This window comes from Camellia sinensis, chromosome 12, assembly GCF_055761805.1.
Source record: "Camellia sinensis isolate YWXY chromosome 12, ASM5576180v1, whole genome shotgun sequence".
In the NCBI taxonomy this organism is placed as follows: domain Eukaryota; kingdom Viridiplantae; phylum Streptophyta; class Magnoliopsida; order Ericales; family Theaceae; genus Camellia; species Camellia sinensis.
In genome coordinates, this window is record NC_138972.1 from 84,363,995 (window position 1) to 84,383,626 (window position 19,632).

Here is a 19,632-nt window from a genome sequence, read left to right on the forward strand (position 1 = left end):
ATGGTGTAATTATCAAAAAACTGATTATGTATGATTAAATTAGATTAAAATGAGTTAAATTGCAATAGTTGCCGTAATTACACAAATGCCACTCTAGTGGCCCACTACTTGGACCTTCTTGAGACTTGATTTCACTTAGGAGCAACATTTGATCAGCCTTTTCCTTGAGTTCCACCGAGTAGAGAGAGAGATGAGAGCTTTAAGAGAGAATTGAGTTCATGTTTGTGAATTAGCTTGAGAGACTTGAAGGAAATTGAAGTGTATTTGCATATTTGAGCTCCCTCACTCCTAATTCTACACCTAAGGTAGATCATTCATCTTCTTAATTGTGTCTTTGAGTTGTTCTTGCATGGTTCATGTCTAATTGTAGAGCTAAGTCATGAATTGGTTCATTAATGGTGAATTGAAGCTCACTTCTTGAGACTTGATTTCACTTAGGAGCAACATTTGATCAGCCTTTTCCTTGAGTTCCACCGAGTAGAGAGAGAGATGAGAGCTTTAAGAGAGAATTGAGTTCATGTTTGTGAATTAGCTTGAGAGACTTGAAGGAAATTGAAGTGTATTTGCATATTTGAGCTCCCTCACTCCTAATTCTACACCTAAGGTAGATCATTCATCTTCTTAATTGTGTCTGTTAGAATTTACCATCACCTACCATCACTACCACCTCACCTACTCCACTAAACCTAACCCACTACACCACTACCACCTCACCTACTCCACTAAACCTAACCCACTACCACCATCCACTACACCTACATCTATATAAGGAATCATTTGTAATAGACATCAATTAATACAATCAATCAATAATACAGTATTTTTTCACATGGTATCAGAGCAAGGTTAAGAAGCTAATAATTCTGCTTCACCGGCGGGCGGCAGCCTCGCCTTGGCCGCCCGCCGGACCTCTGCACATGCCCTCTCTCTCTCTCTCTCTCTCTCTCTACAAGTCTTTGTTTGATGACGTTACTACTCTGCATGGTATGTAAACAATGTTCAAAAGCTGCTTCTCTCTCGGACACACACACACGGTAGAACTCTCTCCCTGGCTTATGGGCTTCTTCATCGAGTTGAAGTCGCCAGACAAATTCTTCCATCTCTGTAAAGACAACCTTGTTTTCTTGTGTCTCTCCAGATGCAGGGTTTTGGTCATCTGCAGTTGAATTGCTGACAGTTGAAGAGGCAAGGAATGCAATAGCCTGAGGACCGGATGTGGAAGCCTCATCTTGCTTCTTAAGTGCAAATTTTCTTGCCCTTTCTAATGATTTGCGTAGATCTTCATCATCGTCACCAAATACTGGATTATCATCTTCCTCTGTTTTAACAGTGATAGTTTGCTCTAGTCGCAGTGCTTTAGATGCCTCGTCTGCTTTAACATATGCAGCTTGGTATGCATTACTTCTTTTTTTCAGCCTCAGATCTTTCGTTCTGCTGTCTAATGGCCTGCCTCTTCCCATAATTCCGAGAACCAAGATCTCCAACTCCCAATCCAGCAGAGACAGCTTCCACTTCAAGTGCATCTATGTCCATCCGGCCTGTCATCGTCCTCGGACATATCGGAGCGATCCTCTCTCATGCGGGTCGCTATCTCTCCGATCTGAGACACACACCATTCAAGAGAACCAGGTCGAACGCCATGGAAGCTAGATCTGCAGCTTTGAGAGAGAGAGAAAGAGACTTGTCTCTCTCCATGGACCCAACTTCTTAATATAATCTCACCCCATCCTCTTTTTCTTTTTCTTCTGCCGCCACTGAGTCACTCTTCTCCTTTTTTTTGCAAAAGAAAGTTAAAAAAAAAAAAAAAAAAAAAAAAGCTAGCACACACCCACTGAAAAGGGAGGCAACACAGCACGCCACTGTCACCGTCCCATATGCACTTTATGATGCCACTATTGTTTTTTTTTTTTAATCCACCCACCATGGTTTATTTATTACAACACCAATCCTCACCTCGGCCAACCCATTTCCCTTTTCTTCTTATTATTATATACACCTTTTCTATTCTCCATTATGCTCCACTCACCACTATCATCACATTTTCCCACTTTTTTTAAACCACCTTTAATCATATCCCTCCTTTCCCTTACTTTCTTCCACCCACGATTTCACCATTTTCTTTTCTTTTAATATATATATATATATATATATATATTTTATTATAACCAAAAAAAAAAAAAAAAAAAAAAAAAAAAAAAAACATACACCTTTGTTTTTTTCTTATCCCCCATCCACAAATATTTTTCTCTATTTTCTTTATCCATTGTTTTATTTTATTTTATTTTTCTTATTACACAAAACAACATTCACAAAATCACACCAACAACATTCCACCACCTTGTCATTTTATTCATATCAGGGGCTCAACTCCGATCACACTTTTACACCAAAAAAAAAAAAAAAAAAAAAAAAAAAAAAAAACAGCAACAAATCAACCACTTCCACAGGCAGGATTTTCTTCTCTACTCTGCCGCCGGTCTTTTCTTCTTGCCTCCGTCCTGGGCGGCCATTGCCGGTGTTGCCTCCGTATTTCCCACTCCACTGGGCATGATCACTACTCCCTGCTCCTCTACTGCAGCATATGGCGGACCTCCAAAACGGAACATCACGGTGGCCTTCCGCTTCAGCTCCTTATTTTCTGCTTTCAACACACTTATCTCTGCTCGCGCATCCTTATACATGCGTTGGAGCAGAGCCAGTTGGCCGTTCAAATGCTGCACCTCATTTGTCCTACTCTGCAGCCGGTTCGACAAATTTGTAACCGCAGTCATGGTTTCCACACATGACTTCAGTGTATATTGATTGGCTTCAATATCTGTTTGCCCTGCCATTTTTTGCTCCACCGACCGCATCGGAAAGTTCAACGGAGCAAACTCCGGGGCGCTTGGTTGAGGTTCCAGTGCCACCGCACCAGTTCTCTCTCTTGTTGACTCGTTGAGGTCGGGAAAGAGAGTGAGCAGACTCCGGGAAGATGAAGCCATTTTCTGGGCCACAGAGTGTTACAGAGTATCTCTCTCAGAAATCTCTCTCAGACAACAGAGTATTACAGAATATCTCTCTCAGAAATCTCTCTCAGAATATCTCTCGCAAGTTTTTTTGTCTCCGCCTCTGCCTCAGCCTTAGCCTCCGCTTATAAAGACCATGACGACAGGGCAGCCACGCGTATCGCGCGTCACTTGACGCCAAACGACAAACGGGCACACCAACCAAGACACTCACGTGCCTCGCCATCATGTCCGGCGCACTTTTTGATAAATTGGGCACGCCTTTTGATGGCACGCCTTTTTAAAAAATTGAGCGCACCTTTTGAGGATGCGATTTTTTAAGGGGTCCGACAAGACTCTGTAAACTGTCCCGACATTGATTCCGGTTAGTTTCTACAAGGGTCCGACAAGACTCTGTAAACTGTCCCGACATAGATTCCGGTTAGTTTCTACAAGGGTCCAGCAAGACTCCGTAAACTGTCACCACAACTGTCACAATAGTGTCTGCTACAACGGTCCGACATGACCCCGTAAACTGTCTGCTACAACGGTCCGACATGACCCCGTAAACTGTCTTCTACACCGGTCCGACATGACCCCATAAACTGTCTTCTACAACGGTCCGACATGACCCCCTAAACTGTCCTCTACATGGTTATGACACCCCCATACAGTGTCCTCTACCCCGTTATGACACCACCATACAGTGTCTTCCCCAATGGTCTGACACGACCATACAGTGTCTCCTATCCTTTTTTATTTTTATGTATTTTCTTGTTTTGTTCCTCTCTTCAAACTCAAGTTGGTTAGTTTCTATCCTCCTTGAGTTTGCGGGGGGCTGTTAGAATTTACCATCACCTACCATCACTACCACCTCACCTACTCCACTAAACCTAACCCACTACACCACTACCACCTCACCTACTCCACTAAACCTAACCCACTACCAGCATCCACTACACCTACATCTATATAAGGAATCATTTGTAATAGACATCAATTAATACAATCAATCAATAATACAGTATTTTTTCACAGTGTCTTTGAGTTGTTCTTGCATGGTTCATGTCTAATTGTAGAGCTAAGTCATGAATTGGTTCATTAATGGTGAATTGAAGCCCACTTCATGCATGCATGTTTGAATTAATGAGTTTTCGAGTTGAATTCATGGTAAAATGGTGCATGCATGTTCATAATTTTGTAATGGTCCATGTTTTCAACTTGTTTTGGGATCAAGTGGCTCCTTAGAACATCAAATTGGAGCTTCAAAATGATTTGAATTCATGCATGTTTGCATGTTCATATTGTTCATGAAATTGGTTTGAAATTGAGTTTGAATTAAACACCCTTGGGCTTTGATTTCTCAAAATTGAGCTTTGAACCGTGTTATTCTATATGTTTACAAGTGTTTTCTGGAAATTCAGCCCAAGAGGATCGGTTTTGATGCTTTTGAACCTGGGTTTTGGCTTGAAGGTGCAATCTGGAATTCCCAGATTTTGCACTTCCGCTCGAGCGTGGAATCCGAGCATCCAGTATCTCTGCATTGTTTTACAGTCCGCTCGAGCGGAGGATTGGGAGCTCGAGCGGAGTCATGTGTCTCAAGCTCGAGCGGGCGTCAAGCGTCCGTCGAGCGGAGATTTCATCCATCCAGTACTTTTACAGTACGCTCGAGCGGGAAAGTTGACGCTCGAGCGTGTACCTTTGTTGCATGTCCACTCGAGCGGGTAAACCTAAGCTCGAGCGGGAATCTGTTTTTCTGAAAATTTCGAAACTGTTTTCTGATCACATCTTTGCATCCTCATCCCATTCTAGGCATTCTTAGGCCTAGTTTAAGGCATATTGTTGAGGAGATAGATGTAGAACACACCGAGGCATTAGGGATTAAATTATGATATTTCCCAACTGTGTAGCTTAGTGTGTGTTCAACCTGTGAACTGTGTAGGGTTGGCGACTGGGGAGACACGCTCTAGCACACTGTAGCCCGAACACTGTGAGTAACAATTGTGTAAAGATATGTTCAACTGAGAATGTTTTCTGACTGTTTAACGAAACTGCTTTCTGAAGTACTTATTGTTAATTGTTGAATGTATGTCCTATATTTCGAAATGTATTGTGGCATCCTTAGCAACTGTTGTATACTGTAACTGCTACTGTTACAGAGATCTCTGTCGGTTCCCTCGCGGAACCACTACTGTTTACTGACTGATGGCCATCATTACTGTTCGATCTTTAAGACCTACTGTTTACTGCTATGCTAATGGATGTACCACATATGACTGAATAACTGTTCTGACTGAAGGACTGAAGTATTGTTTAATGAACTGTTTTCATTACTGTAAGGACATTTCATTCTTAACCTCTTTATGCATTATGTTATTCACTGGGCTTTAGCTCACTGTTTATATATATATGTAGGTGCTCAGCCACCAGATCGGAGCTAGGAGCGCGGGTTTGACTCCAGTTTTGTCAAGCCAGCCTTTGTGCCTCACTGCGAGGTTCCGAGTTGCCATGCTATGGCTTTGGGGTGTTTTGTTTTTCCCCCTTCTGTCCCCACACTGTTGGACTACTGTATAGACTGTCAGCTGCTAACTGTACTGTTACCAAGGGATTAGGTCCCTGTACTGTGTAACTGTAAATGTTGTATAGACTGTACTGTTTGTATATGTGAATGCATGAAAAATCTTTTTGGCATACAGACTGTCACAGCTCAATGGACATTATTTATTTACTGTATTGGCTTCCGCCAGGCCCTGTACTCTGTTTTACTGTGTTACTGTTCTGCAGGCCTTCGGTAATCTCGGATTACTGGCCGGTTACGGTGCTAAACCCATATGGCCGGGTTTTGGGTCGTGACATTTAGCTCACTGCTCATATATATATGTAGGTGTACAGGCACCGGACCGTTGCTAGAAGCGTCAGGGTAAACTCCAGTTTTGTCAAGCCAACCATTGTGCCTCACTGCGAGGTTCCGAGCCTGTCAAGCCAGGGCTTTTGGGGTGTTTTAGTTTCCCCTTTTTGTATCTGTTATATAACTATTGTTTAGACTGAATGATGTTGCACTGTACTGTTAACATGGATTAAGTCCCTGTCTTGAATGATTGTATATATTGTACATACTGTCTTGGTACTGATTGTATATGTGCACATGAATAATAAGTCTTTTTGCATACAGACTGTCACAGCTCATTGGACATTGTCTATTTATTGTTTTGGCTTCCGCCATGCCCCTGTACTCTGTATTATTGTTTGGCTGTTAAGCAGGCCTTCGGTAATCACGGATTACTGGCCGGTTACGGTGCTAAACCCATAGGGGCGGGTTTGGGTCGTGACATGATGTGACTTAAATAGGATAGTGACTTTTTGACTTTTTGTATTATTTAGGTCATGCCAAACTTGGCCTGAATTCCACGTGGGTAGTCTAAAATCTGTAACAAAATTTGGTAGAGAGGAGCTTTGGGAAATAGGCAAACAACAAACCACTGTTTTGGAAATTTCTACGAGGAATGGTATTGGAAATGAAGCAAATAGTAGCGAAAAAAATTTCTACAGGAAACCTTTGGAAAATTTGTAGCAGCAACAAGAAGGAAGTCGAAATTTGTAGGAAGAATGATGGAATTTGTTTGTTTCTACTGTCGTGTGTGTGGCTAAGCTGAAGGCCACATAGCCAGCCCCAATCTGCTTTGCAAACCAAAGAAGCCACAGACTTGCACTAAGAAGCCCAAGTGTTACACCATTCTTATACTCTTTTTATATAGATGATAGATTATAGATTATAAAACAGTCATGCTCTATACCCCCAGCACCCCCACGCCCATGTGGGGGGCAGTGAGGGGAAGACCCAAACAACAACAACAATAACAACAACAAAAAAAAAATCGAGCCAATCAAAAATCAGTGGGGTGGTGGGGTCACCCTCACCAGGGTTCTAAGACATTTTTTATTATAAAATTCATTATTTTTGTAACAGTATTTTATTTTTAATTTTAATTTTTTTAATAAATATAAAATATTAGTGAAATTTGTTTGGCCTATGAAAAGCAGACCATATTTGACAGCAAGGCCCATTTAAAGAGTTTGTAGAACCCAACATTTAAAACCCATCTTTATACACATTTTATCCTTTCTTTTCTCGAACTTCGGATTTCCGATAGCACTATCGTTCGAATCATCTCCACAGCCTTATCCATTGACACTTCACTCCACTTCATAAATTTTTTTTCTCTACCTGGAGAGAAATCTCTCCGTCCAAACATGTAGCAACAACCTCCCCCCCAATATGCAAGACACCCTCCATCTCTCTCCCAACACCACCACCAATGCTCTCCCCCCCAAACTCAACTTTCCTACCAAACCCCCCAACTTTCCCTCACTTTCTCGCCCAAGAAACCTCCACTATCCCACCCTTTCCTCCACCAAAACCACCATCTCCCTCCCTCCAAAACCCCCCAAAACCCCAGAAACCCCCCCAAACCCCCACTCTGAATTCCAAGAAAAAATGCTCTACCTCGATTCAATCGGGATCGACCTCTTCTCCCTCCTCTCCACCCACCCTCCCATCGTCTCCGCCGCCGCCGCCGACATCAAATCCGTCGTCGACTTCCTCCGCTCTGCCGCCGGCCTCACCTCCTCCGACCTCCGCCGCATCGCCGCCATGTGCCCCGAAATCCTCACCTCCAAAATCTCCACCCTCGTCCCCATCTTCACCTTCCTCCTCCGCGAAGCCGCCGTGGAGGGCTCCGACCTCCGCCGCGTCATCCACCGCCGCCCCCGCCTCCTCCTCTGCTCCGTCGAGTCCCGCCTCCGCCCCACCCTATACTTCCTCCAGAGCATCGGCATAGCCGAAATCAACAAACACACCTCTCTCCTCTCCGCCTCCGTCGAACAAAAATTCATACCCAGAATTGATTACTTTCAAAAAATCGGATTCAATTACCGAGACACAATCTCCATGTTCCGTAGATTTCCATCTCTGTTTTGTTACAGCATCGAACACAATTTCGAGCCCAAATTCGATTACTTTATGGTGGAAATGGGGAGGGAATTGAAAGAACTGAAGGAATTTCCACACTACTTTTCGTTTAGCTTGGAAAATAGGATTAAGCCTAGGCACCGGCGTTGCGTCGAGAAGGGCGTGTTTTTATCGCTCCCGGCCATGCTAAAGACTGGAGAGGAGAGGTTTCAGGGTAGATTGGAAGTGTGTTGTAATTCATCAATACCGGTGAGAACTTCTCCTTTGTGGTGTACAAATTATGATGATGACAATGCCTTATAAAAAAATTCAATTGTTTATATATGATATTGTTATTAGTTTGTTTTGATGTTAATGTAGCTGTCTGTTTTGTTTTTGATTTTATTTGATATTATTTTTTTCCAATTTGATGAATAAATGGGTTAAAGTGTATGCTGAAAATAAATATTGATGCATTGTGGTTTAAAATGGTGGCTTTGTGATGAGCTTGTAAAATTAATGTTGTGATCAAATTTTTTTTTCTTTTTTTCTTGTGGGTTTTGTTCCAAAGAGTACTTTATCTGGGATTTATATACAAGATGTGATTTTTGCCCTATTCTGGTCCCTACTAAATCTGTGTTCTATATTTTGCTCCGAAAAAGTTAGAACTTGTTTAGGAGTCCTATCAAACAATTAAACAAAATGTATAACTTGTTTGGGACTTGAATTTTATTTTTACTAGGTTTTTTTTTTTTTAAGGCACCGGGGGGGTGGGTGGGGATGTGAGCGGGTCAGTACGTTAGGTCTGCACAACTGGGTGTTCGATGCTTCTCCATAATCTTGAACCTGGAACTCCCTCTAGAAACCTATTTTATTTTTACTAGGTTAAAGGGGCGGAATTTTGTACTCTTTTTTCAATTATGTTTTTTCCTCGGTACCAATTTACCCAGCTTGGAAAGATGTTGCATTCAACCAGCTTCTATTCACCAAATTCTCGACCATATTATGGGATTGTGCTTTTGCAAGCTTGTTGGCACAATACGATTTTTGGGGTTTATGGTGTTGTTTGCACCCGTTTTTGTAAAATGTCTGTCAATAGGTTTACAAATAAGATTGTGACATGTGGCAACAAAGTCATAGTTGGGGTGTGTATTAATCAGAGGGTTATGTGGCAAGAAAATGGTAGTCACATGTGCAATACAGCAAGAGCCTGCCATGGGCTAAGATCGTGGAGCAGTTGCAAGTTTTATAGGAGATCATGGGCTAATTTCTAGGAGATTTTGATGTTAATAGGAATTTTTTCTGTCGATCATGCTCATTAGTTGAAAGGAAATTGGGTGATGATGTGGCTGGAGGTTTAAAAGTAAAGTTGGGACAAAGATAAAAAGTTTAAAGAAGCAAAAGAGGTTGCAAGTAGTTGTGGATTTTAGTAAAATGGTCTCCTCTATCGAAGGTAGTGCTAGAGATCATGGGGGACATGTGGCAAGTCTGTGTGAAGTGCTGGAGAAAGATGAAGAAGCAGTTGCAGCAGTTGGGGAAAGATTGGCCAGCAAATTTCAAGGAATGTGGGATCATGTACTAGAGTTTTAAGTGAAAGTATAAAAGCTGAAAGTTTGCAGAGAGAAGGATCATCAACAACACAAAGAACTAGTTTTAGACTTAACATAATTTAGGAGTAGCTTTCTTAGTTTAGGAGTAGTTTCTTCTATAATTCGTATCCTTGTAAACTTTTGTGAATTTTAGTAGTTTCATCTTGGAATTACTTTTTGTTTGCTTTGTTTGCTTTGTAATTGATTAATTGTTCCAGAGAAGTTCTTATTTCTTTGAGGTATTTGAATCAATTACACAGTTGTTCGGTTATCTTTGTTTAATTGTTTGGTTTAAATTGTTGTTTAATCCCTATCGATTGGGGATAAGCATAATTTTTACTAACAACTTTTGGCACGCCTAGTGGGACAACATCCTAATTTGGAACAATGGAAAAGATGAGGCATCAAAGCCAAATGAGTAGCCCTTCTGTAATACCTATTAGCATTTTGGTTTCACAATTGAAGAAGGCTTGGGTGGTGAGTTAAGAAGTGTTATTGATGATTTTTCTAGAGGGCTGTGTCAAACAAGGGTGGAGGTCCACAAGACACCTTCAAATGTTGGTGCTGTTACTCTATCAATTGTCATGGTTGCAAAAACAGAAGGCCATGAGAATAAAAACTCAGTGGTAAGGGGGCAATTTCACAAAGAAATATTTTTTGGGTTTTCAAAAAATATTTCTAACCTATTAATGAGTGAAAGAAAAAATTAGCTCTTTTTTGCAAATCTTACTCCAAAGAGTGATGCAAACAATGTGGTTCAAAAGTTTGATTTCAAGCCAACCATAGCTAAAAGTGATGAACAACCAATTCATGATGAATTTAGTATTTTTGACATTGTTTAAAATGTTGAACTTTTCAGAAATTTTGAGCCATGCAAAATTATAAATTATGGCATTCAACACCCTGGATCACAATGTTGGTGAATTGGCTAAAGATCCAACGTTGTTTGAATAATATAAGACCAAAGAGCATAGTTCTGTTGGTGGAAGGTGGTTCTAATTAACCACATGAAGATCACATTCTTGAAATATTGCCAATTTGCTCTGTCGAAATAATATACCTCACTTGGATTGCGTGTTATTGTAATTTTTCCAATTAAATGGCACATAATCATTAATAACAGTGACATCAATTTATCGACGATACTATTTTGGTATATATGGTGTTTAATCACTAGAATTTTGGCCATAGGCATATATTTTATATATGTTTGTTTGTTGAAAGGGCAATTGTCGATTTAATTTTGATTTTATAACTCTTCAAGAATTCGAGTAAGTCTCATTTTTGAAAAGTTAGGGGGGCATGTTTTCACCCATTTTTGTAAAATGTCTATCGATAGGTGCACAAATCAGATTGTGACATGTGGCAACAAAGTCATAGTTGGGGTGCGTATTAATCAGAGGATTATGTGGCAAGGAAATGGTAGTCACATGTGCAATACAGCAAGAGCATGCCATGGGCTAAGATTGTGGAGCAGTTGCAAGCTTTATTGGAGATCATGGGCTAATTTCTAAGAGATGTTGATGTTAATAGGAATTTCCTCTGTCGATCATGCTCATTAGTTGAAGGGAAATTGGGTGATGATGTGGCTGGGGGTTTAAAAGTAAAGTTGGGACAAAGATAAAAAGTTTAAAGAAGCAAAGGAGGTTGCAAGTAGTTATAGATTTTAGTAAAATGGTCTCCTCTGCCGAAGGTAGTGCTAGAGATCATGGGGGACATGTGGCAAGTCTGTGTGAAGTGCTGGAGAAAGATGAAGAAGCAGTTGCAGCAGTTGGGGAAAAATTGGCCAGCAAATTTCAAGGAATGTGGGATCATGTGCTAGAGTTTTAAGTGAAAGTATAAAAGCTGAAAGTTTGCAGAGAGAAGGATCATCAACAACACAAAGAACTAGTTTTAGACTTAACATAATCTAGTAGTAGCTTTCTTAGTTTAGGAGTAGTTTCTTCTATCATTCGTATCCTTGTAAATTTTTGTGTACTTTAATAGTTTCATCTTGGAATTACTTTTTGTTTGCTTTGTAACTGATTAATTGTTCCAGAGAAGTCCTCGTTCCTTTGAGGCATTTGAATTAATTACACAATTGCTTGGTTATCCTTGTTTAATTGTCTGGTTTAAATTTTTGTTTAATCCCTGTCGATTGGGGATAAGCATAATTTTTACTAATAGGTGCCATAGGTGTTTCAATATTTGTTTTGGTTATTTTGGTAATTCGGTAAAGATTTATGTATGCGTTGAACTTTTGGCATTGATTAGGGTTACGAGGGAGGAAAATTTGCTTAGGTTTTGGAAGATGCGAGGCACTCACGTCTGAAACTTAATATTGTAATCTCCAAGGCTGTGGATTATTCAATATTCTTCATGGATGTTAAGGCACAGCCCGACCATGCTTTATTTGTTTCCTTCCGTTCTCATGGTCAAGTTGAGCGATTGGTAGTTGCACAATTCATACATTGGGAAAATGCTGATTCTGGTTTTTGGTTTTCCTATTTTATTATGTTATTCATTTACTTTTTTATAGAGCACACGATCAGTATTCTCCACAGTACCGTTCAATGTGCTCTTTGTCTAGTCTTGACTTGTAAGATCTTCAGAGATGATCACCATCGTATTGGTTTGTGCTTAGAAGCTCCATACAGTTGGTCGCCAAGAACATGTTTTGGTATTTAGATGGCATAAGCAATAGAAGGATGGTTTACTTCTTTCTTTTATGGGTTTCTTAGGCTTTGTCGGCTTTCTAGAACCCAACTCACATGGAAAGAAAGAGAAAAGTAAGGAAAGAACTTGTGATTTTCCAGAACCATGAATACGAGGACATATGGGCAATGGGCATCTACTTCAGTTCAATTGTTAATTTGCCGGTGTCATGAATATGATAATAACATGAACTTTCTGTAGCTATTTCTTATATTTATTTTTCTTTATATCAAGTAGAGACATTGAGATGGAGGCTGCATTCAAGAAACAGTTCCATTGATACATTCACAGTGTCATGCTTGTATTTGTAGCTAAACTTTCATTAATCCATCTTTTTCAGAAACATTAGATATTTGAACCATTTGATCACATAGTCCCCTCTATCCATTTTCCTCCTCTTTTTGTCGTTTTCCCCATTTAGCAATTGATCAAGATCAAGGTAGTTTATTGCTTCTTTGTACCTGACACGGTTGGAATACGATTAATTCAAGCTTCCTGTTCTGTTTTCCTACTATTGTGCTTGTTGAATGGACGGGTGGTTCTGTGATTTTTACTGGTGACTAGCAACAGTTAAATTACATAATATCAGATTTTGCTTACTTTTGGCTGCTTTATATAGTTGTAACTTGCAAAACCCCAAGGGGTTAGCCTGGTGGCAAGGCCTTGGTTTTGGGGGTGTGCTTATTCCAAGGTTCAGGATCGAAATCTCTTAGGTACTAAGAATTCCTTGGGGCCATCGGACAGGAGAAAAACTCTTGAATTAACTGTGATACACTTGTAGAAAACTCCTTGCCGATAGCCTGTACACTCCTGGGATTAGTCGAGTTTTGATCCAGATACCTGGGTGTCAATAAAAAAATATATATATAGTCTAAACTTGCAAGCAAGTTTTGTTTGCAGCAGAAAACTTAACTTATGCGCACACAAACATGTCCTTAAGATTGTCCTTTGTACTGGACCTCTTGATTTTTTTCATGTGCCAAAGTCATTAATTGATGATACCCAAGGTTTTTTTCTTTTGTAGGTAAGTGATACTCTCTCATGTTCTCCAATTTGGTTGTCCCAAACCTTTACAACTTCTGCAGGAATGGGGTGTTTAATTTTCCTTTTTACAACTTTGCAGGTATAGGGTGTTAAATTTGCCCTTCCTTTATCGTATACCTTTTTTATTTGTGCTTGCATATGGATGCTCATTGTTTGGTGAATCAACATTTTGATGTAAGAAATCTGAAAGGCGAATGTTAACAAGCGTCTCTTAGGCATTGTTTAATGTTGGAAGGTGTGCAAAAAGTGTCTTGAAAATATGTGAAAATGTTAAAAAGCGTATTAATTTTAATAAAAGTGCATTGAATTTTAGTAAAAAGTCTTTTGTGTTCATTTTTTTTTTAAACTTGTGTCATAGGTACACTTATTAGTAAGACCCAATCTGAAAATGCATTCCCACAAGTCCCAGATTGCACCGCTCTAGTTCACTATCTAAACTGAAGAGGTGTTGAACCATTTTTTAAAATAGGAATCATTTACTTTTTTGTAATGTTTCCACCCTACACCTAAAGTTTGCATGAATATCTTCGCAGGCTCAAATGAATTGGTAATTCTTGGTTTTAGCCCCTTCCACGCCCACTCATATGCTCATGACAAACACAAGAGAGAGCTATAGATAGAAGACAACTACAATAACCAAAGTCTTTTTCGATTCCCTCTGCGTCGGAATGTCATAATCCAGTAATTCGGGTTTTGGTGTTGTTGCTGCTAGAGTTCATAGTTTTCTTGTGTCGTTTATGTTTTCTGTTTTGTTTTAGTCTTTTATGGTTTCTTCTTTGTTCTATGTCTGTTAGTTTGGATGTATGTGTGGAAACTCTATTCTTTTCCCTTTATTTTATATAAATGCAGTTTTACCTGCTCTATATATATATATTTATGAAATACCAAGCACTATTTGTGGGTTCAATTTTTATGAAAAGGACCCAATTTTTATGAAAAGGAGTTTAATATCCTTTGTTGTTTTTCCTTACCCTAAGATCTAATCCTTACTATCTTAATGATTTTATCCAAAAAATAATAATAATAATAACACATCCAACTTCAACAAATTAAGCAGGCCTAATTGTTAGAAGAAGAAAGAAACTCAGATTTAGGGTAAGGTAGATAAGTTCAATTCATTATGCTCGGGTTGGATTTAGGTATATAAATGGGAGATTTGGTTAAAATTCTCACATAATAAAATTTTAATGCATTAAAGATAAGCACAAGAAGTTTTATTTGAAAAATCTAATACATACTATTATTATCAAAATATTAAACTTTTAAATAATATAATTTTTGATGTAGATGTCGATTTTTAATAAAATTAATATTTTTAGAATTCTCTCATTAAAATCTGTCAAATAAGATCAATGTTGATTATGAAATTCTTAAAAAAAATAAAAATAAATTATTATCGTCAAAATAGATATAAACAGTAATATTTTACTATGGCAATATTATCTAAGGAAAAAAAAAAGATATTTTATTTTGTCCTTACTCAATTATGTGTTTTTTCCTTAGGGGGTTTATGAAATAAAATAAATTAGACTATCTTTTCACCAAATAAGCCAATAAAGGGGTTTTTGCTAAATTTTTCTATATAAATTGGGATTATGGTCAAATTTGAGCAGGTTTAGGCAACTCTTATCACAAATTGGGATTAAGCCTAACCAAGTTCTCAGCTCATCAAAATCGCTCGAGTTATGTATAAATAATTTATTTTTGTTTATTTATTATTATTATTTTCGGGGCAATTTGAACATATCAATTGGGTTTGGTGTCACCTGAAAAATGAACCCCAAATTATCGGCAGCTGCCAGGTGTTGCGCGCATTGCCGATTCGATTTCACATATTCTTTCTTTGTTTCCTTTCTCTGATTTTCTTTTAATGACAAATGCCCCCCAAAGTTTTATCTAATACGAAATTCTCTCTTCTAAAATTTATATTTTACATATTTTCTATCGTAGCTATTTATTTTTCAGCCATCCCCTTACTTGCTCTATGCAAACCAAACAATAAATCTTTTATATATATATATATATAGACTTTTCTCTCATATATAGTAGGTTCCATACACCATGTGGTTGTGTGTACATTAAAATTTGAATAATGTTTTAGAGCATTAAATTGGGAGCTCTAGAGTATCACTAATGATGTGGCACAGTGACCTCCATCAAAGTGATGTGATGTTTTGGCTTGAGTTTGTTTTTTTTTTTTTTTTTTTTTTTTAAGCTCATTAGAGCTATTAGTGGTCTAAAAATTAGTGGGATGAATCACCACTCTTAAAATTTTGTGATTTGTTTATAATGTTTTTTTTTATTGTTTAAACTATGTACGCATTTTTTTAATCTTTTTTTTAGGTAAATTATTAATACATTCTCTGAATTTTGCTTAAAGTACAGATTGCTTCATGTGATTTAGAAAATTACAAATACTCCATTGTCAAAAAAAATTATTTAACAGAATTAACCAAAAAATAAAATTCATAATTACTCTTTTATACAATAATAAAACTATCTATATTATTAATTGAAATATATTTCTAATATCATTAAAAACTGTTAATTGACTTAATAATTTATTAATAAAAATGGCGATTTGTTATGAAATTAGAAATCTCAAGAAGTGGAATGTAATTTTCAGAATCACACAGGACAATTCATATTTTAATCAAATCTCAGTAGATGTATTTATAATTTATCTTTTTTTTTATTATTATTTTTTTTAATTTTTAAGGCAGACACACTACTAACATGTATTTCGAAAGGCTAGATTGCCAAAGGCTACCACAGGCTGTAAAAAATTAACATGTCCTCAATTTTGTACCAAGAGCAAAATACTTAGATTTTTTCCCAAAGGATAAAATAAGAATTTAAGACAAAAAAACAAGTCATATATATTAATCAATTATATTTTTCTTTATAACTAAAAAGCCACTAAAAAAAAGCCATTTCCAAATACATTATTAACTTTTTTTGATCTTACAAAAAAATATCCTAAAACCACTAAAATAAGTCAAATTACAAATCACACCAAAATGGGGAGTCTATTCTAGAAAATATGAGAGACTGTAGACACATTCTGGACCAAACCCACCAATCGAAGCTAGACACCAAAATCATTATTTGCTATAGTTGGATTTTTCTTTCTTTTAATATTGCTTTTGGTGTCATACGAACACAAATTTCAGTTTTATTTCCTTTTTCTTTGTTTGATAAAGAATTTGCAGAATATTCTTGAATGCCTAATTTATCCATTTTTCACATAAATTTTTTTGGGTGAATCATTTTTCACATAAAGTTTGCTTGTCATTTTGATGGTTGAAAACATTTTAGGCGCATGCACATGTCTTGGCATGTCACATGACTTTGTTCCTCAAGGACCTTTTTTCTCTAGTTAATTTTTTATTATATTATAATTTAAAAATTCATTTTTTTATTTTAATTATATATTTTTTTAATACACTCTTTGATAAACTCTTTATTGTTTTTATACAAAAAATTGTAAATCAATATAAAAGGCTAAAAATAATTTCAAATGCATGGATATTGCAATTTTTTTTGCCCTCTTTTGAAAGTGGGTTATAATCCACTTTCCAGATTATAACTCACTTCTCTCTCTCACAAAAACTAATTATAATCAACTTTTAAAGTTGATTATAACCATCTTCTCAAAATAGTCTTTGTGCAAAAAAATCACAGCAAAAGTTACACCTCCCATTTTTGGGTAAATATTTTTCCACATCCCAGTGTCTTGTAATTCGTGTTCTTTTTTTAATATTATTTAAATAATATTTGAATTCATTTGTATTTATTATTATTTTTATATTAATTCAACACAAAACATCCAAAGTTAATTTTTTTAATGTTTAATTAGCCAAAATCACTAGTCACATTAGTTGAGCCAAAACTATCAAAATTAAAATAGCTAACTTGATATCATTACAACATATAAGGATTTTAGGGATTAAATTTTTTTGTTTCCAAAAGTTAAAATTTTATTACAAAAAAATTTGAGTACCAATTTCTATCATTGCCCAGGGTCGTTGTTAAAGTATCATATTAAAAATTAAAAAGCAGCATTTTTAGTGATAAAATTTTAAAAATATCACCAATAAATTTACTTTTAGAGACAAAATAATATAGTACCTAAAAAGTTTATTTTTTTAGATGAAAAAATTAGCCTCAAAAGTATAGCAATTACTAAATGTCCAATTCATTGCTAGTAACACAACAACGATACTTTTGTCTCTAAAAGTGATTTATATAAAGTGATTTTATTTCTAAAATCTTAATTTATTGTAGTGATTTAATGCCATGTCATGCTGATCAAATGCAGTCATTCAAATTTTTTTTTTTTTTTTTTCTATAATTTCTTGAGCTGGTTGATTATAGGAAGGGAAAATAATAGTTTACACATAGATGAATTCACAAAAAGATAGTTCAATATTTTCTATCGAGGTGAGTGGATCCCAGAGAAAATGTTGCCATGTAGTTGAACTATATTGTAAATTCATCTACCTTTTGGCTTGCAAGTTTAACTAACCCACAGCACAATTGTTCTTTACATGCTTTTTACATGTTATAAATTATTGGCCCGTTTGGTGTAACTGTTAAAATAGTTTATAGATATCTTAACAGATTATAGATTATGACTTTAATCAGAAGTTGTTAATCTGTTTGGTGTAGCTGTTGGATTATAGATTTAAGTTGCTGAGTAGTGTTTGTTAAATAAGCTGTGAAATAGCTTTTTCAATTAATTTTTATTTTTTGTTTGTCTACATTTCTCATAAAAAATAATAATAATAATCTATAGTCCATTTGGGTCTTTTTCTATTTTTAAAAAAATAAAAAATAAAAAAAATTAAGAGTATAACCATAAATTAACATGTCCACAGCAGAAGCTGATAATCAGAAGCAAGGGGTGAGCAGCTTCTCAGAATCAACTTTTTTGAGTTAAAATAAGCTGCTAGAATCAGAAGCTGTTTGAAATAAGTTTAACCAAACAGTCCAAAATAACTTTTTCAAAGCTAAAAGCCATAAATTAGCTCTGAAAAGCTGAAACAAACACTCCCATTGTTGGGTAAACTATCCTCATCATAGTTAGATTTAATTTCTATCAAATCTTATTGAAAATATATTTTAGTAAAATCGTCACTAAAATTTTTTTTTGACATTTTTTGCACCTCACTCAAAATTAATAATTAGTGATTTTTTTTGTCACGATTTTTATAAATTATCGTTAAAATTTACCATTACTAACGTTTTTCTATGACGAATTTTTAAATTATCGTTGAAAATTGAAAATTAGTGATTTTTTTTATAATAATTTTTTTAAACTGTTGCTAAAACTTATAATTAATGATTTTTTTTTTGTAAAACTTTTTTTAAATTATCGTTGAAAATTAACAATTAACGTCTTTTTTTTAATGATGAAAAAAACTAATTAATTCTCCCAAGACCTATTAAATAATAAGTTTGTTTTTTAACACCTACACGTAAGTACCCCTATTGACATATATTGATTTCTTTTAAATAAAGATATGTGCACAGAAAATATATCTTTGAATGAATTTGAATCATACATTAAATTTTTTGAATATTTTCTTGTACACTAATTTTGTAATCAGAGCATTACCCTTTGTTTTTAGGATAAATTACATTTTTCTCCCTTTAAGCCCTTAAAGTTATTTTTTTCACTTTGGTCCCTAATGTTTGTAATTTTTCATAATTTTTTTAAAAACCAATTTGGTGAGAAAAATAAAAAAATAAAACTAATTATTTTCATATGGTTTTCTCTTTGTTGAGGCACAAATATTTTTAAAAAAATAAAAAAATATTTTTTAATATTTATTTTTGTCAAACTTGTTTCTAATTATATAAAAAAAAAAGATAGAAATATAAGTTGCGAAAACTCCACCAAACATGAATTTGGTTTAACGTTTTAAGTTTTGAATGTTAAAATTTTAATCAAATTTATTTTTATTTAACCTGACCATCAACGTGACATTTTTTTAATAAAAAATTGGATGGTACTTTTGGGAGTAAATTGAGAGAAATTACAAACGATAAAGGTCAAAGTGAAACAAAAATATTTAGGGTCAAATTAGAAAAATTGTAAAACTTAAAGGACAAAGTATAATTTATTCATTTTTATGCTACATGGCATTTTCCCGTCAAAATTATACTAAAATTTGTATTGGAAGTAAATTAAAAAAAAAAAATACAAATGTTAAGGGTTAAAGTGATTTTTTTTTCCTTCTAAAAATCAAATTAAAAACTATAAACTTTAAGAGAATAAAGTGTAATTTACACTTATTTTTAAACGGTCCAATGGACTTTCTTTAAGGTAAGAACCATGCTAAAATAATTAGAATTTCAATTTACTTTT

The 19,632-nt window shown here is 35.8% G+C and overlaps 1 protein-coding gene and 1 long non-coding RNA gene across 10 annotated transcripts; both read left to right on the forward strand.

Annotated features, from left to right (window-relative positions):
* The first annotated feature begins 634 nt into the window (after positions 1-634).
* LOC145804608 (uncharacterized) lies at positions 635-1,788 on the forward strand. The gene is made up of 2 exons (XR_014346727.1): positions 635-984; positions 1,139-1,788. It is a non-coding gene; the product is annotated as an uncharacterized LOC145804608 (long non-coding RNA).
* A 5,295-nt stretch (positions 1,789-7,083) lies between these two features.
* EMB3114 (Mitochondrial transcription termination factor family protein) lies at positions 7,084-14,141 on the forward strand. Of its 9 annotated transcripts, XM_082899114.1 has the most exons (4): positions 7,113-8,202; positions 13,240-13,338; positions 13,618-13,704; positions 13,793-14,141. In XM_082899114.1, exons 1-3 carry the CDS (start codon positions 7,261-7,263, stop codon positions 13,681-13,683), a joined length of 1,107 nt encoding a protein of 368 aa, XP_082755240.1. In that variant the 5' UTR covers positions 7,113-7,260; the 3' UTR covers positions 13,684-13,704; positions 13,793-14,141. The 9 variants fall into 9 exon arrangements, with proteins under 9 accessions (XP_028074973.2, XP_028074972.2, XP_082755240.1 ...); XM_028219168.2 differs by lacking the exon at positions 13,618-13,704; XM_028219169.2 differs by lacking the exon at positions 13,240-13,338.
* The last annotated feature ends 5,491 nt before the right edge of the window (positions 14,142-19,632 follow it).